Source organism: Perca flavescens, chromosome 6, assembly GCF_004354835.1.
Source record: "Perca flavescens isolate YP-PL-M2 chromosome 6, PFLA_1.0, whole genome shotgun sequence".
Lineage (NCBI taxonomy): Eukaryota > Metazoa > Chordata > Actinopteri > Perciformes > Percidae > Perca > Perca flavescens.
Genome location: NC_041336.1, coordinates 10191616 through 10210655, shown reverse-complemented (window position 1 = coordinate 10210655; position 19040 = coordinate 10191616). Strand labels below are relative to the sequence as shown.

Here is a 19040-nt window from a genome sequence, read left to right as displayed (position 1 = left end):
GAAAGAGAGAACAACAACGCGCCTTCCCTGATGATGCGCCAGTGGGCCACAGAGCTCCTTTTCCGCACCGGGGCTTTTACGCACAGCTGGACTGGATGATGTGGGTCGATGCTCGTCTCCAGCAATTATCGTGTGAGTCATATTTTATAATTAGTATGTGCACTGGGTACATGGAAATATAATGCTGGACTTCTGAGGTATAGGCTAAATTGATAGGTAGTGTACTACATGGCTCATTGGGCTCATCAATTCTGTCTAGTGTTAACATTACAACTCACAACGCAAGTCTGACGTCCAGGCCGTCAGAATATTGTCCGATTCAAGTGACAAGTGGGAAAAGCACTTCCAAAGTAGCCAAAATGTGTATTACTAAATGAAAAGGATTGTTGTTAGATAACACAGACTACAATCCAACATGGACATTTTTAATTTTTGACTTTTTAGTTAACATAAGCTCCTAACCCTAAAAGAACCTGCCACAATGTACTCGATTAGAAGTAAAAGTCTATGTATAAAGTAGGCTACAGAAGCCAACATCGTACATCAATAAGATATATGCTGAATGGCCTGTCGTGTTCGTTTACTATATGATTACAATTATTGATGCATTTCACTAGCTGTAGTCTATACTTTTATTTGTGTGCTTATTGTTGTAGATGCTACATATAATGTATAGTATTCTAGTTTTATTTGGATTTTTTGTATTTTATTTTGCTGGTATGACACTTTCATTTGTAACATCTGAATCTGTGAAGGGCTACCTCCAAATATAAATGTAGTTTAGACCAAAAATCGGATTGAGTTATTATTCATTTAGGCAAAGAATCCTCAAGTGTCGCGAGAAATTGTGATTTAGTTCACGTTGAGTTGCTAAATGATCGTCCCGGGCTGTTCTCCAACATAGATACAGTGTTATAAATACATGATAATGATTTCCTGCCACCTCTTAACACAATATATTTAGTCGTGGCATTAAACATCAGCGTGCTGTAGTTTATCCCAAATTTGAATAATCCGTATCAATTTGCCGACCAATAGAAATCCTGTTTTCGAGCTGTCAACCGCTCGGTCTGTCCACGTGGGGCCGCCGTAGACAGCAGCACGACCCGCCTCCATCTCCAAGTCAAAAGTATTGAGATGAAATTAGGAAGTACGTGAAACGCCTTTTGAGAGAGAGTTGATAGCTGTTGGACCTTTTAAACTCAGATAAAAGAAATAAAAAGAAATGCTCAGACTTGGCTTTTAAATTCAAGGGTCACTCTCCGTGAGCAGGGACATGGCTTTGCTGCCTTCAAAGTCCTCGGTGTTGTGGCTTCTTGTTGTTGTTGTTGTGACAGCTCACAAAAGTGAAGCTGCAGGGAAAGTGAAACTGATCGAATATGGGGCGGCCTGTGAGTCCCGAGACAACGCGATAAGCCTGAGATCCAGTAAAGACTCCTCGCCGGACGGGCCGGAGCCAGGAGACCCCGCGTCCGCGTTTACTGTCCTGACTCTGGATGGGGAGTTCTCCTACCAGCCCGGTGCTCTGCGGGGACCTCTCATCATCCACGCCTTCTCCAACAAGTCAGCGTTTCTGGAGTGCATGTGGAGCTCGGAGTCGTCCCTGACCAGCCTGCTGGAGGAGCTGCCCAACAGTACCCAGGTGCTCTTTCTGTCCCTGGACGACTCAGCGCTCAGTGATGCTCTGTGGATGAGGGGCCAGCTGCAGCGGGTCGCCCACGACAGGTGACTGTATACAAATACTCGCTTGATATGAAAAACCCGTGTTGCAGTGTTTGTAATGGGGAAGTTTCTTCTGAGTCAGTCTCTATTTTTAGTTCGCCCATTTTTTTTGGAACAGTGTTTTTAGCGTTTTTGGTTTAATATCGAAGTTATTTTTTTTTTGCGTTTGTCAGCGTGATCAAAGATCCACTTTTTGTAAATATTAGTTTTAAAAGCTGTCAATTTACAGTGCAATATAAGCTACATAAACCTTTACATTTGTGCATGATAAAATAGACTTAAAGGTCCCATGACATGGTGCTCTTTAGATGCTTTTATATAGACCTTAGTGGTCCCCTAATACTGTATCTGAAGTCTCTTTTATATAGACGTTAGTGGTCCCCTAATACTGTATCTGAAGTCTCTTTTATATAGACGTTAGTGGTCCCCTAATACTGTATCTGAAGTCTCTTTTATATAGACCTTAGTGGTCCCCTAATACTGTATCTGAAGTCTCTTTTATATAGTGGTCTCCTAATACTGTATCTGAAGTCTCTTTTATATAGACCTTAGTGGTCCCCTAATACTGTATCTGAAGTATCTTTTATATAGACCTTAGTGGTCTCCTAATACTGTATCTGAAGTCTCTTTTATATAGTGGTCTCCTAATTTATCTGAAGTCTCTTTTATATAGACCTTAGTGGTCCCCTAATACTGTATCTGAAGTATCTTTTATATAGACCTTAGTGGTCTCCTAATACTGTATCTGAAGTCTCTTTTATATAGACCTTAGTGGTCCCCTAATACTGTATCTGAAGTCTCTTTTATATAGGTCTTAGTGGTCCCTAATACTGTATCTGAAGTCTCTTTTATATAGACCTTAGTGGTCCCCTAATACTGTATCTGAAGTCTCTTTTATATAGGCCTTAGTGGTCCCCTAATACTGTATCTGAAGTCTCTTTTATATAGACCTTAGTGGTCCCCTAATACTGTATCTGAAGTCTCTTTTATATAGACCTTAGTGGTCCCCTAATACTGTATCTGAAGTCTCTTTTATATAGGCCTTAGTGGTCCCCTAATACTGTATCTGAAGTCTCTGAAGTCCCGAAATTCAGCCTTGGTGCAGAATTACAGACACTAGAGCCAGTCCCACAATGAGCTTTCCTTAGGATGTGCCTTATCTGTGTCTGTAGCTATTGAGGAGGAGAGAGGGGGGGAAGGGTGGAGGGTGGGGGTGTGGCCTTGACCAACTGCCACTTTGCTTGTTTGAAAGCCATGATGTCTCTCTCTCTCTCTCATGTGTGGGCCAAATTCTCTGGGAGGACAAAGCAGAGAAAGAGGAGGTAACCTTGCTCCTTATGACCTCATAAGGAGAAGATTCCAGATTGGCCCATCTGAGCTTTCATTTTCTCAAAGGCAGAGCAGGATACCCAGGGCTCGGTTTTCACCTATCGCCATTTCTAGCCACTGGGGGACCATAGGCAGGCTGGGGGAACTCATATTAATGTTAAAAAACCACATAAAGTGACATTTTCATGCCATGGGACCTTTTAAGAAAAAGAAAAATACAGATACCCTCAAATGTAGTCATAGAAAAAAGGTTAATTTTAAATATAATCATACATCAACTTAAATAAATGGATATAGAGTGATAATGATCTAATATTGTGGTAATGAATAACGGTAAAAAACAGTAACAATTATGTAACAATAATAATAGAAGAAAACATTAATTTCATATAAAAATAAAGTCAGTAAATAAACACACGCACATACTATACATAAATGATTATTATTCTAAAAATAAATAAATAGAATACATATGTTAATTAAGAACTGGCACAGCAGTTAACTTATTTATAAAATATGTTTTGCATTATTTTAAGAATGTAGGCTTTTTGGTGACGCATTATTCTGCAGAAGGCGGAGTATCAACATTTGACAGTCTAAATAAATAAAACCATAATGCTTAACATCAGTTCTACGATCTCATGTCTTTGAAAACCACATTTAACCTCCTGCATGTTTCTGCAGTAATAAGGAGGTTTTGTCCAGGCTGCACTTCTCTCCGGTGCCGGTCTTTGCTCTGGGTAACTGGATCCCCAATGTGCTTTACTACTGGCGCTGCATGGGGCGCGGCTGCATCTTCTCCCAGGCCGTTTTCAAATCCAAGGGTAAGAGTCCCCTCTCTTCACGGCCCTAATGGGTCTGATTCTTTCACTGATTGTTGGGATTATTGGGAGTGGGATCGTCTTTTATCAGTAAAATGTGTAAAGTAATACTACTATCGCTATTAAATACAGTATACTGGTAGATCTAGTAATATTTAATCTGCATGAGACACATTTTCCCATCATCTCAGCATCCCAATTACTCCAACTACAGTGTACATTTGTCTTTTTTTTTTCCCAAATCACTAGCTATGGTCTTTTCTATGCCCACAATAACTGACAAAACTCTTTTCTCTTTTTGCTTTTTTCTGACTTTTTGCTGTATATTATTATGAAAGAAATCCTCTCTTTTTTTCTGTAAAATTTAAATTTTTGTGTGATGTATTTTTGACAAGAAAAGCTTGTATAAATTAACCTTTTTGGTGCGACCTAGCCAGGCTGTGTGAACTTATACTGCAGCTTAAACCCTGCTGGTTTATCTTTGCTCTTAAGCAAATAAACCGTAGTATCACAGGTTGAAGGGTTGATGGGTTGAAGGTGTGCATTTGGGTGTCGGTTTACTTAACTTTATTTTTAACCATCAACTATTTGGTTTCAAACCCTCTCACCAAAGACTGCAGTTGAAAAAATTAACCAGCTGGCTAAAACTGGCACATTTACTGAAATGTTGATTAATGTGCGTTTTTTTTATAAAGAAATTATATCAAATAAACCGTCATTAAGAATTCGATTGGTTCCCAGAATTTCAGGATGTAATGATAGAATCAGTTTCATTCAGTAGGTTTTGTGTTTTTTTAAGATTTGAGAGATGAATACAAACTGTTTACTAAAACAGCAGCAAGTGAGCACTCACTCATGTTGCATATTTTTTTTTATGTATTAATGTATTCTGTCCTCCCAGGGTGGAACATGCCTATAATCATCAAGAGACTAGATGCCAGGTATGATTGGCTGATGACGCGCTGGGATAAGAAGTCGTATCAGCTGATCGATGCAGGTGATGGGTGTGAGCCTTGGCCCAAGGTGGCGGGTGCTGTGGTCTGGGTGTCTGAGGGCAACTGCTCTTTCTTCACCAAGGTCTGTTAATGTTAATGGGGATGAGCTTGTTGCTCAGGTTGTTACCTCCAGATCGTAAAAGGTCTTTGACGATCAGCAAAGTAATATCCAGCAGGGAGTGTTTGGAGAGTTTATATATGGAATTACACAACATATACATACATGCATACATACATAATTATTTTCTGCTTATTTGTTTCAAAGCATGCACGTTAAATGGGACATATCACTCAAACATAACTCACTTTTATGACGTTTTATGACTTGAACAATTAACATTCTCTTGTTGCAGCTTCTCGAATGGGAATATTTGCTGTTTTTGTTTTATAATGTAAATTGAATATTTTTGGATTACGTACTGTTATCTGAAGAAATCTCTTTAGACTCTGGGCAGTTATGATGTGCTTTTCTCACTATTTTCTTACATTTTATAGACTAAACTATTAATCAAAAAAAGAATCAACAGATTAGGTCTTCTTTATAGTCGGCCACAATTCCCTCCAAACTTTGTTTTTAAACACACAGGAAGTATTTGTTTTCATATAATTAATCATCAATCCAAACCCTCCAGGTGCAGAACATGGCCAAATCCAACGCCTCCGGTGTCCTTGTCTACGCTTTCCCCGGTAATCTGATCCAGGACATGAACTGTGACGGGGATGAGTGCGACACAACGTTGGACATCCCCGCTGCCATGGTGCATCTGGAGGGTTCGGTCGCTCAGGCACTCGAGTAAGACACACCGACCTGGAGGATTAAAACCCTCTTCATTTTGATGGTTAACATCCTTGTACACCGATTAACTGAACATTTTGAATGTTAAAGTAACTATTCTCTAAAGTCTGTTTACTTCTTCTCTACTGAAGCTGCTCACCTGGTCTGGTCTCAACTTTAAATGATGTTTCCAAAATATTATAGAAGCTCTTCAGGGAGGGGAAATGTTATCTCCTGAAGTTCATCGTTCCATGTCTCTTAAGAACAGAGAATCTAACTATAAAAGTGTAATTATGTGTTAATGTAAGCTCATTAACATCCCTGTTATTTTTTTTATTTTTGTTATTCTGTACCATACTGTATCATTCATCATTGTGGTATGCTACTTCTGAATTTGTATTGTAGGTTGGGACAGCTGGTGTATGTCTCCTTCCAACACACCCCATCCCCAAACTTCTTCATCAGTATCGACCATCAGGGGGCGCTGGCTGAGACTGGCTGGCTTCTTTACCCCTCGTTCAGCTTCATCAACTGGCAGGCACAGTGGTAAGCACACAGATGAAGGTCTAAATGGTTGAAGAGACTCTGCAGAAGAGTTCATTCTATTTTTAATCCATTTACTTGACTTATCAGAATAATAGATCTGCATTTTAGATGGTGGGAGAGTAGTCTCTGAGGGGAAATGTCTCTTAAATCGAGCTTAATAATCAGTTTGGTAAACTAGGAAGTGTATACAAAGATGTAAAAAACTGTAAAAAAAAATTTGAGGATTGCAACACCAATTTTAGTTTAAATTTCTTGGAAGAATCCTTACATTGATAATTCCTACAAGAAATGTATCTTATTTTTCTTCACAATCTTAAATGTTGGCATACTGTATTTAATGTGTTTTGTCATCATAACAACCTCTCCACAGAGTCATTGTAACAGTTTACTGGGGCTGTCCTCGATTAAACATTTTTAGTTGACTAACACTCATACGATTTCATCCACTAATCGATTAGTTGATTTAATAAACAGATTTGTAATACTGAGTTACTTCACAAAGAATTGTTCAAAAGCACCACTTTAAACCTTGTGTTTACCAGAGATGTGCTCATAGGTTTATTTGAAATAAGTCATTCAGCATGAAAAAGTATTAAAAAAAAATGACTCATCGACTAAAGAAATCTCAGTCGACTAAGACCAAAACAACTGATTAGTCGACTAATCAACTAAGAGGGGGCAGCCCTACAGTTAACATGGGTGAAAACTATGTTTTGCATCTGTTTCTGTCTCCAGGTTTGATTTCTATGCGGATCTGCAGACCAAACTTCAAAGTCCTGCAAAGGTTGTTTCTGTTTTTGACAAAGTCCAAATGCAGGGGGAGAAAGGAGCGGTGGCCACGGTCAACCTGCCTTTAGGTAACTTAATATGTGGGACTGATGTTATTTTTCGATAGATAGATAGATAGATAGATAGATAAGATAGATATTGTCCCATGAGGGAGATTTGTTTTCACAGTCTGTTTCATGCACATGGCAACATACGCGGACAAATACATCAACAGATAACATGAAGACAGATACTGTCTATAGACACATAAAAACAACCACATTTACAATGACGACACTGGATCTATACAAAGTCAGTTAGATAGTTTGTTCAGCAGTGCTATGGCAGAAGCAGCAAAACTTCTGCAAATGCGAGTCCTTCTACACCTCAAAGTCCTGTATCTGCGGCCAGATGGCAGCAATGTAAAGGGTGGATATAGAGGGCGATTGGTGCCATTGACAATGGCGAGGGCAATACATTAAGACAAGGTCTGATTGTGTTCAGTAGTAGGAAAACAATGAATGTGCAAAGAAAGTTAATTGCAGGTTTTACAGACTCTTACTGTGTAGCTGAGGTATGAGAGGACTAGCAAACACATTGAAGTCTAACCTCGATGATGCAATCTATTTTCTGGAACATTTCTATCCAAAGCATCCATTAGGGACTGCTGAAAACAGCTAACCCTGTTCTGAATAACAACATTAGCATGCAGAGGTGAGGGGATTTTGCATTAGAGCATCAGTGTGAACTGCAGCATGAGGGGAACTCTTAACATTAATGATACTAATAATGATACTAACATTTGCACACTATGTCTCTCTGCAGCCCTGTCAGCCTTCGACATGCTGGAGCTGGATGCGTCCCTGTCGTGTCCTGGCAGGAGAGACTCGTCCTGCGCTCACTGGGATCACACAGTTCAGCTATTTGTCTGCTGTGATCCTCTCGGTTCATACTGCAACACGGAGCTGGGCCGCTGGATCACTGCCTTCCGCAGGTACGATGTTGATCATGTGAAACCCTCTGATGGCACGAATACAAACAGCCTGTTCTCAGAATTCCGTGAAATGATCACGAACTGTTAACAGCTCATTACGCGGTGGTGGCACGTAATGTGTGAATATTCCGTGTGGCCACCACGGAAAACAATGCCAGTGTAAAGTCAGTGAGAAGATGACGTAGCATTAAGAGCGACTACGGTAGCGAGTAGTATGTAAGGCCGAAATTCCGCATAAGGAGCTTGGTTGGGGTGGTGGATGGGTCAAACACAAGACTTTCCCCTAGGAGACTGGTGTTTGTGTCCCGCATGTCACATTTCCTAAAGTCGCTTTCTTGTTTTCCTAAATCCAACCGTCCCGTTCTTCCCGCGTGTCACGGAACCGTAAGCCCACCCACGACCTTCTCCTTAACTTAAGGCGGAATTCTTCCGTGGGCCCGTCACGGAATGTTTAGAGATTCCGTGAAACTGCCACAGATTTTGAGTTAAAGTGTAAAGTGCAGGTTAACCACCACAACCAATTAATATGTAAATAAAGTGCTCAATATGTATGTATTTAAACATTTCTGTCTTAAAATGCGTTAAAATAACATTTATTGGGGTTTCTACAAAGGTAGCATGTTTTTTACAGTAACTGGGTTACTTAGTAACTTATGACGTCATAAGAGGGAGTAGCAACCCATAGCAGGTACATAGACAGGCCAACAACGGGACAATTTTATCCATTTTCGCCATCTTATTCATCACTAAATTCACTTCTGAGAACGTTTTAGGTGAGAAATTAACTGTTTAGATTTCAAATATAGGCAGTCTTCCTAAAACGGTTGCTGAATTGACAATTTGCTTCAAATTTTTGGAGTTGAGAAGCTCCATAAAGTAACGCGACAACCAGCAGCGCCTGCCCCGGCCGCAAAATTACGAATCCCACTATGGCCACGCCAAGACCCGCCCTACGAAGCAGCTCGATTGGTTGGGGTTAGGCATTTCACCTCGAGAGGTTAGGGTTAGGGTTAGGGGATTGGTCAGGGGATAGGACCTGTACATGTAAGCATGGACGCCTGGCCAATAGTAGTGTGTGAACGCTATTGAAGGACGGGTCTTGGCGTGGCCATAGTGGAATTCGTAATATCGCGCCCCGGCCACTGGCTTGTTGCTCGGACAGTCTCGCTCGGACACACCGCTGTAAAACAGAGGTCTCTCAGACCGCTCTCGTAAATAAGAGGCTTTTATTTCGCCGTTGACGGATCGTTTGTTTAAATATCACAACACATGTCCATCATAAGATTAACAAACCTGTGGTTAACTGTCTTTTCGGAGTTGAACTCAACAAGCACCTGACAACCTCGCTGGCCAGCCGTCTTTCCGTGTGTGTGTGTGTGTGTGTGTGTGTGTGTGTGTGTGTGTGTGTGTGTGTGTGTGTGTGTGTGTGTGTGTGTGTGTGTGTGTGTGTGTGTGTGTGTGTGTGTGTGTGTGTGTGTGTGTGTGTGTGTGTGTGAGCGAGCAAAAGAGGAGGGGCGGTGTCAAAATGTAGTCCTAACACAAAAAACAAACTGGCTACTCCTGTGAGCTGCACAAAACTATTTAGCCTCAAGAGGGCGGTAGTGGTGCTGGGTGCACGGAGAGGGGCCGAAGAAGCCGGGGGGTTGCTAGGCAATGCGCACGCTTAGCCGGTATGGTAGCTAGTTTCTGTGTTAGCTCTGTACGAACGTAAGCCGATTCCACGTGGCTAAACTACAGAGTTAGCTCGGGAGCTACGCGGCTAGCCTGTGTCGTGTGTGTGTGTGTGTGTGTGTTAGTAAAAGAAGAAAGAGAAAAAGAGTAAAGAAAAGAGGCACTCTGATCTTAGTTATCGATAATGACCCAGTCCCCCTCAGCCACTCAGGTCTGGGCTAACGTGTAGTTAGGACATACTCTGAGACTTTTGTTTTGCTGAGGAAAACGTCACTATAACCACTCCAGTGGCTAACAGCAATTCTATTTCAGACAGTAATTAAAACTCCATGAATGGAGTGACTTAGCAGGTAGCGATTATGGTTTTAACCAGCTAGTTAACACAACATCAACAGTACCATGATCTATTGATACATTCACAGAACAGCATTTCCCTTTTGGCTGGCACTTCCGCATGGAGGTGTGAATGACCCCGGCTTTGGGGTTTACATGCAGGCCAAGATTCCTTTGTCTTGGCCACTTGTTCCTTTGTCTCTGAGCACATGTGTGTCCTGTATCCAGAGGTCAGTTTAATCTGAGGCCTTTTGGTTAAAATCAGGTTTAACCAGACTCTTGGTCCCCAACATAAGCCACTGTGGTGTTAACATTGTCACATGTAACTATACGCTAACAGAAGTAAAATATGTCCCCTTGGCTGTAGTGTCATTACATTCTCCCTAATTCTGGGTCACATTACTCCTGAAACATTTTCTGTTTATGTAGTATCTGGTTTAAAAGCCTTTATTTGCTGCTATATTCTATTAAGTGTCCACTGCTAACTATAGTAGCTACATGGCTAACGGCAGTAAACAATGTCATCTGGGCTGCCATGTGTTGCATCTCAAACAGAGGGTGAATACAGGTACAGCAGCCATGGGCAGTATGAGAAAAATACTACTTATTTTGTATTAAAACATGTAAACATGCTCTAGTACTAACACAAAATGCAAGTATAATCCTGAAAATGCTATATAATAGTTGCCTTTTAAAAAGTCTTAAATTAGCTGAAGTATTGTGTCTCTTAGACCCCATCCCAAAGAGGTTACTTAAATAAGCGCTACCCGTGGATAAAACTTCATTACTAGATATGATCAATATGTCTTTATTAACAGGTTATGTACCACAGTCATTAAATTAGCTGTGATAAAACCTCTTCTGAAAAACCCACCCTTGATCTTGAGGTCTTAGCCAACTATAGACCTATATCTAACCTTCTCTTTCTCTCCAAGATCCTTGAGAAGGTAGTCATTATGTGATTTTCTACACAGCAATAGTCTATTTGAGGACTTTCAGTCAGGATTTAGAATGCATCATAGCACAGAGACGGCACTGGTGAAAATTACTAACGACCTTCTAACTGCTTCAGACAAAGGACTTGTCTCCGTACTTGTCTTATTAGATGTTAGTGCTGCATTCAACACTATTGACCATACCATCCTGTTACAGAGATTGGAACATTTAGTTGCCATTAAAGGAATCGCACTAAGCTGGTTTAAGTCCTATTTTTCTGATCGATCTCAATTTGTTAACAATAAATCCTCCTGGTACGCTAAAGTTAGCCATGGCATTCCACAAGGCTCAGTGCTTGGACCAATTCTATTCTCCTTATATATGCTTCCTCTGGGTAGTATTCTTAGGAAACACTCAATTAACTTTCACTGTTAGGCAGATGACACCCAATTATACTTATCAATCAAGCCGGACGAAACCAGTCAGTTAGCTAAATTTCATGCATCCAATCCTGGATGACCTACAATTTTCTGATGTTAAACTCAAACAAAACTGAAGTTATTGTGCTGGGCCCTAAACACCTCCGAACCTCATTATCCAAAGATATAGTTACTCTAGATATAGTATTGCCCTGGCCTCCAGCACTACTGTGAGAAATCTAGGAGTTATTTTTGATCAGGATATATCCTTCAACGACCACTTAAAACAAACCTCAAGAACAGCCTTTTTTCATCTTCGTAACATTGACAAAATTAGGCACATCCTATCTCAAAACGATGCTGAAAAACTAGTCCATGCATTCGTTACTTCCAGGCTGGACTACTGTAATTCCTTACTATCAAGTTGCCCAAATAAGTCCCTTAAGACTCTCCAGCTGATCCAGAATGCTGCAGCGCATGTTCTGACAAGAATTAAAAAAAGAGATAATATTTCTCCTGTATTAGCTTCTCTGCATGGGCTTCCTGTAAAATCCAGGATTGAATTTACAATTATTTTTCTGATCTACAAAGCTCTCTCCTTAACCTGTCTCTCTTAGTTATGCTGTTATAGTTTTAGACTGCCGGGGGACATCCTTTGACACACTGAGTTTCTCTCTTTTTCCATCTGTGTGCATTCTCGTCCGAGAAATGCTTGTTACTAATTTACCTCTGGGGAGATTATTCCCCGGAGTCCTTATGTGTTTCTTTTGCCCAGGATGTTTCCTTGGACTAGCGTGGCACCTAAATCATGGTTGCAGCTTTCCCGGTGGTCCTGCTCCACGCCCTGCTATGCCCTGTTACACCCCGCTATGCTCTGCAGTGCCCTGCTACATCCTGCTATGCTCTGCTGTGCCCTGCTACATCCTGCTATGCCCTGCCATGCTCTGCTGTGCCCTGCTATGCCATGAACTACTACAACTACTATTTCTGGTCATTGTTCCATTATCTTTATTGTGACTATTATTGCCATTGTTCATCACACCCCCAACCGGCACCGTCAGACACTGCCAAGAGCCTGGGTCTGTCTAAGGTTTCTTGCCACTGTTGCACTAAATGCTTGCTCTTGGGGGAATTACTGGAATTGTTGGGTCTTTGTAAATTATAGAGTGTGGTCTAGACTTACTCTATTAGTAAAGTGTCCTGAGATAACTCTTGTTATGATTTGATACTATAAATAAAAGTGAATTGAATTGTTCTAGGTCTTAAATAATTTTAAACCGGTCTTAATTTTTCTATGTCCATGCAAGGCTACATCTAATTCTCTTTTTTTTAATTCCATGGTGTAGTTGTTCTTTCTTTCGCTAGTCTAAATATAATCCGCTGTACATCAACACCAACATACAAATTATATTGCAGCCAATCAGCTTTTGTGTTATTGGCTCTCTTTTGGATTTGTACCACAGGCATAAAACAGATTTTATTTTTCAGCTTTGTGGAAGTGCAAGTTTAACGATACTTGGCTTGGAAAACTGAATTTAGGGCTTAGTTGATGTTGTGATAAAGGTCTTAAATTGCATTCATAATTGTCTTATAAAGGTCTTAACAAGTCTTAAATTTGACTTGCAGAAACCCTGATATTAACCTATATAGCATTAACTTACTCTTGACTTCCATGGGCAACAAATCACTATTCTGGTTAACTGACTTTCAATTTAAATTATATTGTGATTAAATCTTTTTTTTTTTTTTGATATTTGTTTACAAAATATTGTTGTCGAAATGATTCTGATCAAATTTGAATATTAAAAACTATCAAAATTAGAGACCAAAGATTTAGTTTTACATGTGTTTTGTCTGATGTAATCCCCACATATAACTACACAAAGAGAAATGTTTTAGCACATTTCACTGTGTATTGAAAACGAACACATCTGGAACAAAAAAATATTCTTCTTATGATGATGAATTTGGATTTCAACCGTATCACTGCAACTTAGTTTTAGTTTTTCTGTGAGAAACCTGTTTTATCTGATATGTGTGATATGACTGTACTGTGTGTGTGTTATTTTGGCAGAGGTACTGGGCGCTGGCTGACGGACGTGTCCCCTCTGATGCCTCTGCTGGACAGCAACAAATGCATCCTCACCATGAAGACGGTCCCCTGGGCGATGCCGTGGATCGTCTCCCTTAACCTGAGATTCAGTGTCCGCAACCGGACAGGTATCAACTGTCGTAACACTGAACCTACATTTGACAACTGTGAAACCTATCATGATGTTTGTGGGTGTACTGAGCAGGTAGTATAGTGAGGCATTACTGCTTAACAGTGAAAACACACCGGGCACGTAAGCGTCGCGTATAGCCGCGTAGCGCAGCTGTTTTCATTTCGGCACCCATGTTACCCAATATGTCCGTTCACGTCGAACCGCGAGCGAATGTGTCAAGCCCGGCAGGTAATCACATACAGGAAGACCACAGTGCAGTCAGATACTTTACAAAAATAAAACATTTCAAAATAAAACACCTATAGGTTTATAGTGATTTTGGCTGTCTTGACTTCTCACAGCGAGACACGCGATTAGGCACATGGAGAGAGAGACCGACGGACGGACAGAGAGAGTGACACACACACACACACACACACACACAGCCACATATAGGCACAATTACCACAGTTTTCCCTACTTATCCTGTCTCTTTCAGAGAGAGAGAGAGAGAGAGAGAGAGATTCATGAAAGATTTAGGTGAAAGAGACGGGTGTATGCCAGTGACCTGAAAACAAGGGCTAGTGAGTTATTGCAGTTTGACGCACTGATTTGGCTCGCTTATCAACACGGTCAGCAGCAGCGTCGGTGACACAGCTCATTGAGGCAATTAAAGTACTTTAACACACTTAGGTCTGATTGCCGCAAATGATACACATATTTCAAGATTCGGTGTGACTCAAACTTCCCAAGGCTATCATTATCTCCGATGTACGTCACGAACAAACATCCACAGAGCCGGTTCAAAGTCAAAGAACAAAGAACCAGAACGCATCTGTGAATCTTCACATTTTTGAGTTTTCTTCAGTATTTTGGTAATCCAGTGATAGTTGTCTGTACATCCATGTGTACATAATCACACTTGGCCAGGTTAGGAGACAGCTGGACAGGCTTCACCAGCGCAAGGGTCCTGAAGACAGTTTTTAACACTTCATCACTGAGTGTTAGCTACAACTCATACATCACAACTGCACTAAGTGCAATTTGCACAATAGGTTTACTTACATCTTTATTATATAAAATCTATCTATCTCTCTATATATCTATCTATCGGTACACTGCAGCAGGACAGGAACAGGAACTGCTAATAACTAATCCGACTTTTAATGGGGACAGTTTGCCAAAATGTAAACAAATATAAACTTAAAAGATGGGGCTCAAATTGTAGCCCACAGCTGACTTACTTTCTGTTTACATGCTCCAAATGCACCAGGGTTTCTCAGATTCATTTACGGAAAGTTTACTTTATAACAATGTAAAGTATATATCAATATTTCAATATAAAATAGCATATACCATGATATAAAAATGTGTCCATATAACCCAGCCCCACCTGCGCTGGTTGGAAAACGGCAGTAATGAGTGCCTCACAACTCTATTTTTAAATCAGTATACATTCAGTTGCATGAAAAAAACTTAACAATATCATGTCATCAACCACAGCACTGCAGTGTTTAACAGATGTCATCATTGTGCTTTGATAAACAGCATTTTAGCAGCTAGGACATGGAGCTCTATGTGCATCACAATATTGTTTGTAGCACCCTTGTTGTCAAAGCAAACACCAGCTGTGTTTTTATTTTTTCATTTTCTTTTAAAAACACCAAATTCACAACAATTTCATGCTCAGATCTGAACTCTCCCATTGTGAGAACGGAGAGCTGTGACTGAAATAATGTGATCCCAGAACATTTTCTGTCCTTTTTCTCTCACCTGAGGATCTTTCAAAAGCAGGGAGCAGAAATCTCTCTGCAGGAAGGAGCCGTCTGTAAATAGTTACTGGAAGTTATCTGGATCAAAATGACACTCACAGCAAAGGAAATACTCCGCTTCCTTACAGGAACAAATACAGTCTGTGTAATTATGACACAAAGAATATTTCGGGGAGTAAACAGGAGCCTGTCGGGCATGATTAGAGTCTTTTCAAGACGTGCAGCCATATACTTTAGATTTTATGAACTGTAACTTTGTGAAGTAATTACTACGCAAACATTTTCATGAGCTACAAAGTCTTCTGTGTTGCAGATCACAGTGTAGAGAAGCTCCGCCCTTTCAAAGTGATGTCACTGTACAGCGGGGGAACTTTCGACAAAAACTACAACATGAGATACCAGCCAACTAAAGTCTCCGTCCCGACATCTACCAAAAAGGTAACGGCTCTGATGGCGATCACTAATCATTTAAAGAGCTTCTTGTCTCATCTCAGCAGCTGTGTGTCTGTTCTCAGGTGGAGCTGTACGCCGTCATCACGGCCCACGGCTACGATGACAAAAAATGCGGAGAATTTTGCATCACCTCCCACAACTTCTTGATCAACGAAGTTTTCAACAACACACTCTCATTTGAATCTGCAGGTGAGAAATGTATGAAGGAACATTTACTACTTCAAGGTCCATTTTTTAATAGCTGTTGTTGAGCTTTTGATCATATCACACCATCTTCATCAGCAGATGGAGTTTGCCCACTTGTAATTAAATATTTGATGTTCAAATGTCCAGTTTTCGGACCTTTTTAAGGGGCTTCTCATCCATGTGGCTATAAAGTTGAGTCAATATGAAGGAGCAGTCCTTAAAGTGTTCAGAACATTTTAAATATAAACATCTGTATAACTGAAAGTATCCTTGAAGTGAGATAGTTTTGTCCAAGATCAAGAATAAACTTTAAAACTAAAAAAGTAAAATCTCTGTTAGTAAGTTGATCAATAACCTAATGTCCATCACCTTAAAACATACATTAATAGTAAATTTAACAGTTAAACAATTTGTTTTGTCTATTTAATGTTCAAGTGACAAGTTGAACCTTTACTTAATCATGAATTGTGTAAAATGTCGCACATGTTGATGGGCTCGCCTGTTCTTGTTTTTAACCAACCGTCCAAAAGCAAAATAAATTCCCTTTTACGATGATATAAAACAGATTTAAAAAAATAAATAAAATGCTCACATTTAAGAAGCTGGAACAAATAGTGGCTTGGTTAAGTTTTTGTCAATTACTGTTCTCTTCATCAACTAATTGATAAATTGGCCTGAGGACTTGACATTGAGTGATTGATTAAATAGTATTTTGTGCACTGATTGTTCTTCTTTCATATCTTTTTTGGGGTCATGGTGGGGAACCATCAGGAACACCTCTGGGCTGCACTCTGCGGGTGAAAGATGGCGCGGTACCAAACGAAGCCGGCACGTGGCTGTACGGGCGCGGTGGCTGGTGTGATGGATTACAGGTCGACCCCTGGAGGACCGATATCACCAAACAGGTACAGCCCTACGACCCCACACTTTATCATTTGATCCTAATTGTATTATCAATTTCAAACATTTTCATTTAATCTACAATAGCTGTTGTTTAAGCTGCAGTTCCCCTCAACTCTACGGAGGTTTTGGTGCCTTTCAGTTTATTGTTTTGGTTTTATGGCCCGATACTTAACGTTTTGGCTCTAAAACTATCGGGCCTTAAAAGTTAGGCCCGATAAGGCCCGAGCCCGACAGAATTCGGCCTGAGCCTGACAAGTACATTTGATTGACAGCTTTTTAAAAGCCCAAACCCGTTTACAGCCCGACATTGTTCAAATTTGTGCACGCACACCGCTCTTTTGCCTTCATTTATACTAGTGATGGTCCAATGAAGCTTCGCGAAACAGAGAGCGCCATCTAGTGAGCTCAGAAAGTAAAGACACTGGTTCGCTAAGCTTCATTTGACCATCACTAATTTATACACTGTCTCATTATTCTCATTATGCACATGGTCAAAAGTTTTCCACACCTCCGACTTTGCTTACAAAACGTAATCGCCAGAGGCCAGCCTCCGTTTCACCTCCTCAGCATCCATTTTCACGCTAATCGAAACGCATCACCTGACCGCTCATTTACCGCGCAAACCGGAGCGCAAGCCCGAGCCCGGCCCGAGCCCGGCCCGAGCCCTTGTAAAATGATAGAAATTAAGACCGAACCCGGGGCAAAGTACGGGCAAAGATTTTCAGCTCTAACCTACACAACCTGCTCAGTACCAAACTGCAGACAGACACAGTTGGCGACCAGCTGGTGAACATAGTGGAGCATTTAGCAGCTTAAAAGCTGGTTATTTTACTTGGGAGTTGGTGGAGACCAAAACTGAGCTAAGAGAGGACTAAATATTGGACTTTCATCAGGTGGCCAGAAACATGAAAATGTGTTTGGGGGAGCATGCGTTGCTGTTGACAGCGTCTCTTTTGTTGCTGTCTTCACATGGTGGCATTAAAGGAGCCACCGATGTGATGTCTGTATTATTTACTGAGTGTGTACATCCTTTTCTGTTTCTGTCCTCTTTCAGCTGAACATGAGCGAGTTTGAATCCAACACTGTCATCTACTTCGGCTTGTTCGAGGGAAAGGATCCTAATCCATCCAGGGACCCTGGATACATCATCATGTCTTCTTTTCTAGTCTTTTACAAATGATGCCACTCTGTAAAACTCTACATTTTAAATTATGATGTATATTAATGAATGTGTTGCTGAATGTAAAATCAAAGTTATAGATTAAAATTTCTATTTTCCTATTGCTTTCAAGTTCAAATTCAGGTTCAAGTTCAAGTTACTTTATTTATACCCAGAGGTAGATTTTGTTTGCAGTAGAGTCACACATCATCACATTATCCCACATCCTCACATTATCACACATCATCAGAAAATTTCTTATCAGTCCAGAATAAGATAATACATAAACCTACATAAAAGACGAGTAAACACTAGCTATAACTTGTTCCTCAATGTAATGGCTACAGGAACAAAACTGTTTTTGTGTCTTTTTGTTTTACACCTGGGGATCATAAACCTACGTCCAGAGGGTAAAAGCTGGAATTCTGTGTGCAGTGAATGAGAACTGTTGTTTAAAATTGAACTAGTTATGCGCTGTATCTGTTTTGTGTACAGGGTCTCCACGTTAGGCTGTGGCTCACCAATCAGCCTGCTAGACCACTTTACTACTTGGTTGAGTGAGTTTTTATTTTTCACATTGAGGTTCCCAAACCAGGCTGCTAGCGCAAATGTTAAAACAGATTCAATAAAAGCGTTATAAAAAAGGATCATGATGGATTTATCAACATGGAATTTACCCAGTTTCCTCAAACAAACACTGACTGTTTCCATTACTCTTGCTCCTGTTTCATTAACATGCTTAGACAGGAGGTAACCATCACAGCACTGATGGAGAATATCACCCACCACGCTCGCCCAGCACGACCATCCATTTGCGTTTTTTCTCAAGATGAAGTCGACAAGTCAACAAGAAGAAGCCTTGCAGCTAAATAGGCACTCAATGTGCTTTTTATGCCTCAAGCTGAAGATGCATTGTTCTGAGAGCAGCAGCCTCTCCTCGATAATTACATGTAATCACGTCTAACTTGAAACTTTGAGGTGAAGAAAGGGTTTCTCAGTAAGTCATCATCCTCTTGTGCATCTTGTACATCTTGTGCGTCGTGACTTCCTTCTT

The 19040-nt window shown here is 40.6% G+C and overlaps 1 protein-coding gene across 1 annotated transcript; it reads left to right on the top strand.

The window, feature by feature from the left end:
• Positions 1-1086: 1086 nt before the first annotated feature.
• si:dkey-256h2.1 (uncharacterized) lies at positions 1087-18151 on the top strand. The gene is made up of 12 exons (XM_028581428.1): positions 1087-1725; positions 3736-3875; positions 4774-4949; positions 5500-5660; positions 6048-6188; positions 6924-7045; positions 7782-7950; positions 13384-13529; positions 15599-15723; positions 15801-15927; positions 16696-16829; positions 17882-18151. The coding sequence occupies exons 1-12, from the start codon at positions 1277-1279 to the stop codon at positions 18005-18007; spliced, it is 2016 nt and encodes a 671-aa protein (XP_028437229.1). The 5' UTR covers positions 1087-1276; the 3' UTR covers positions 18008-18151.
• Positions 18152-19040: the final 889 nt, after the last annotated feature.

Excerpts from the sequence above, each read along its gene's own strand:
- si:dkey-256h2.1 (XM_028581428.1), top strand. The coding sequence starts at position 1,277 with ATGGCTTTGCTGCCTTCAAAGTCCTCGGTGTTGTGGCTTCTTGTTGTT. Across the intron at positions 1,726-3,735 it reads CAGCGGGTCGCCCACGACAG|TAATAAGGAGGTTTTGTCCA; the intron begins GTGACTGTATAC and ends ATGTTTCTGCAG. Across the intron at positions 5,661-6,047 it reads TCGGTCGCTCAGGCACTCGA|GTTGGGACAGCTGGTGTATG; the intron begins GTAAGACACACC and ends TTTGTATTGTAG.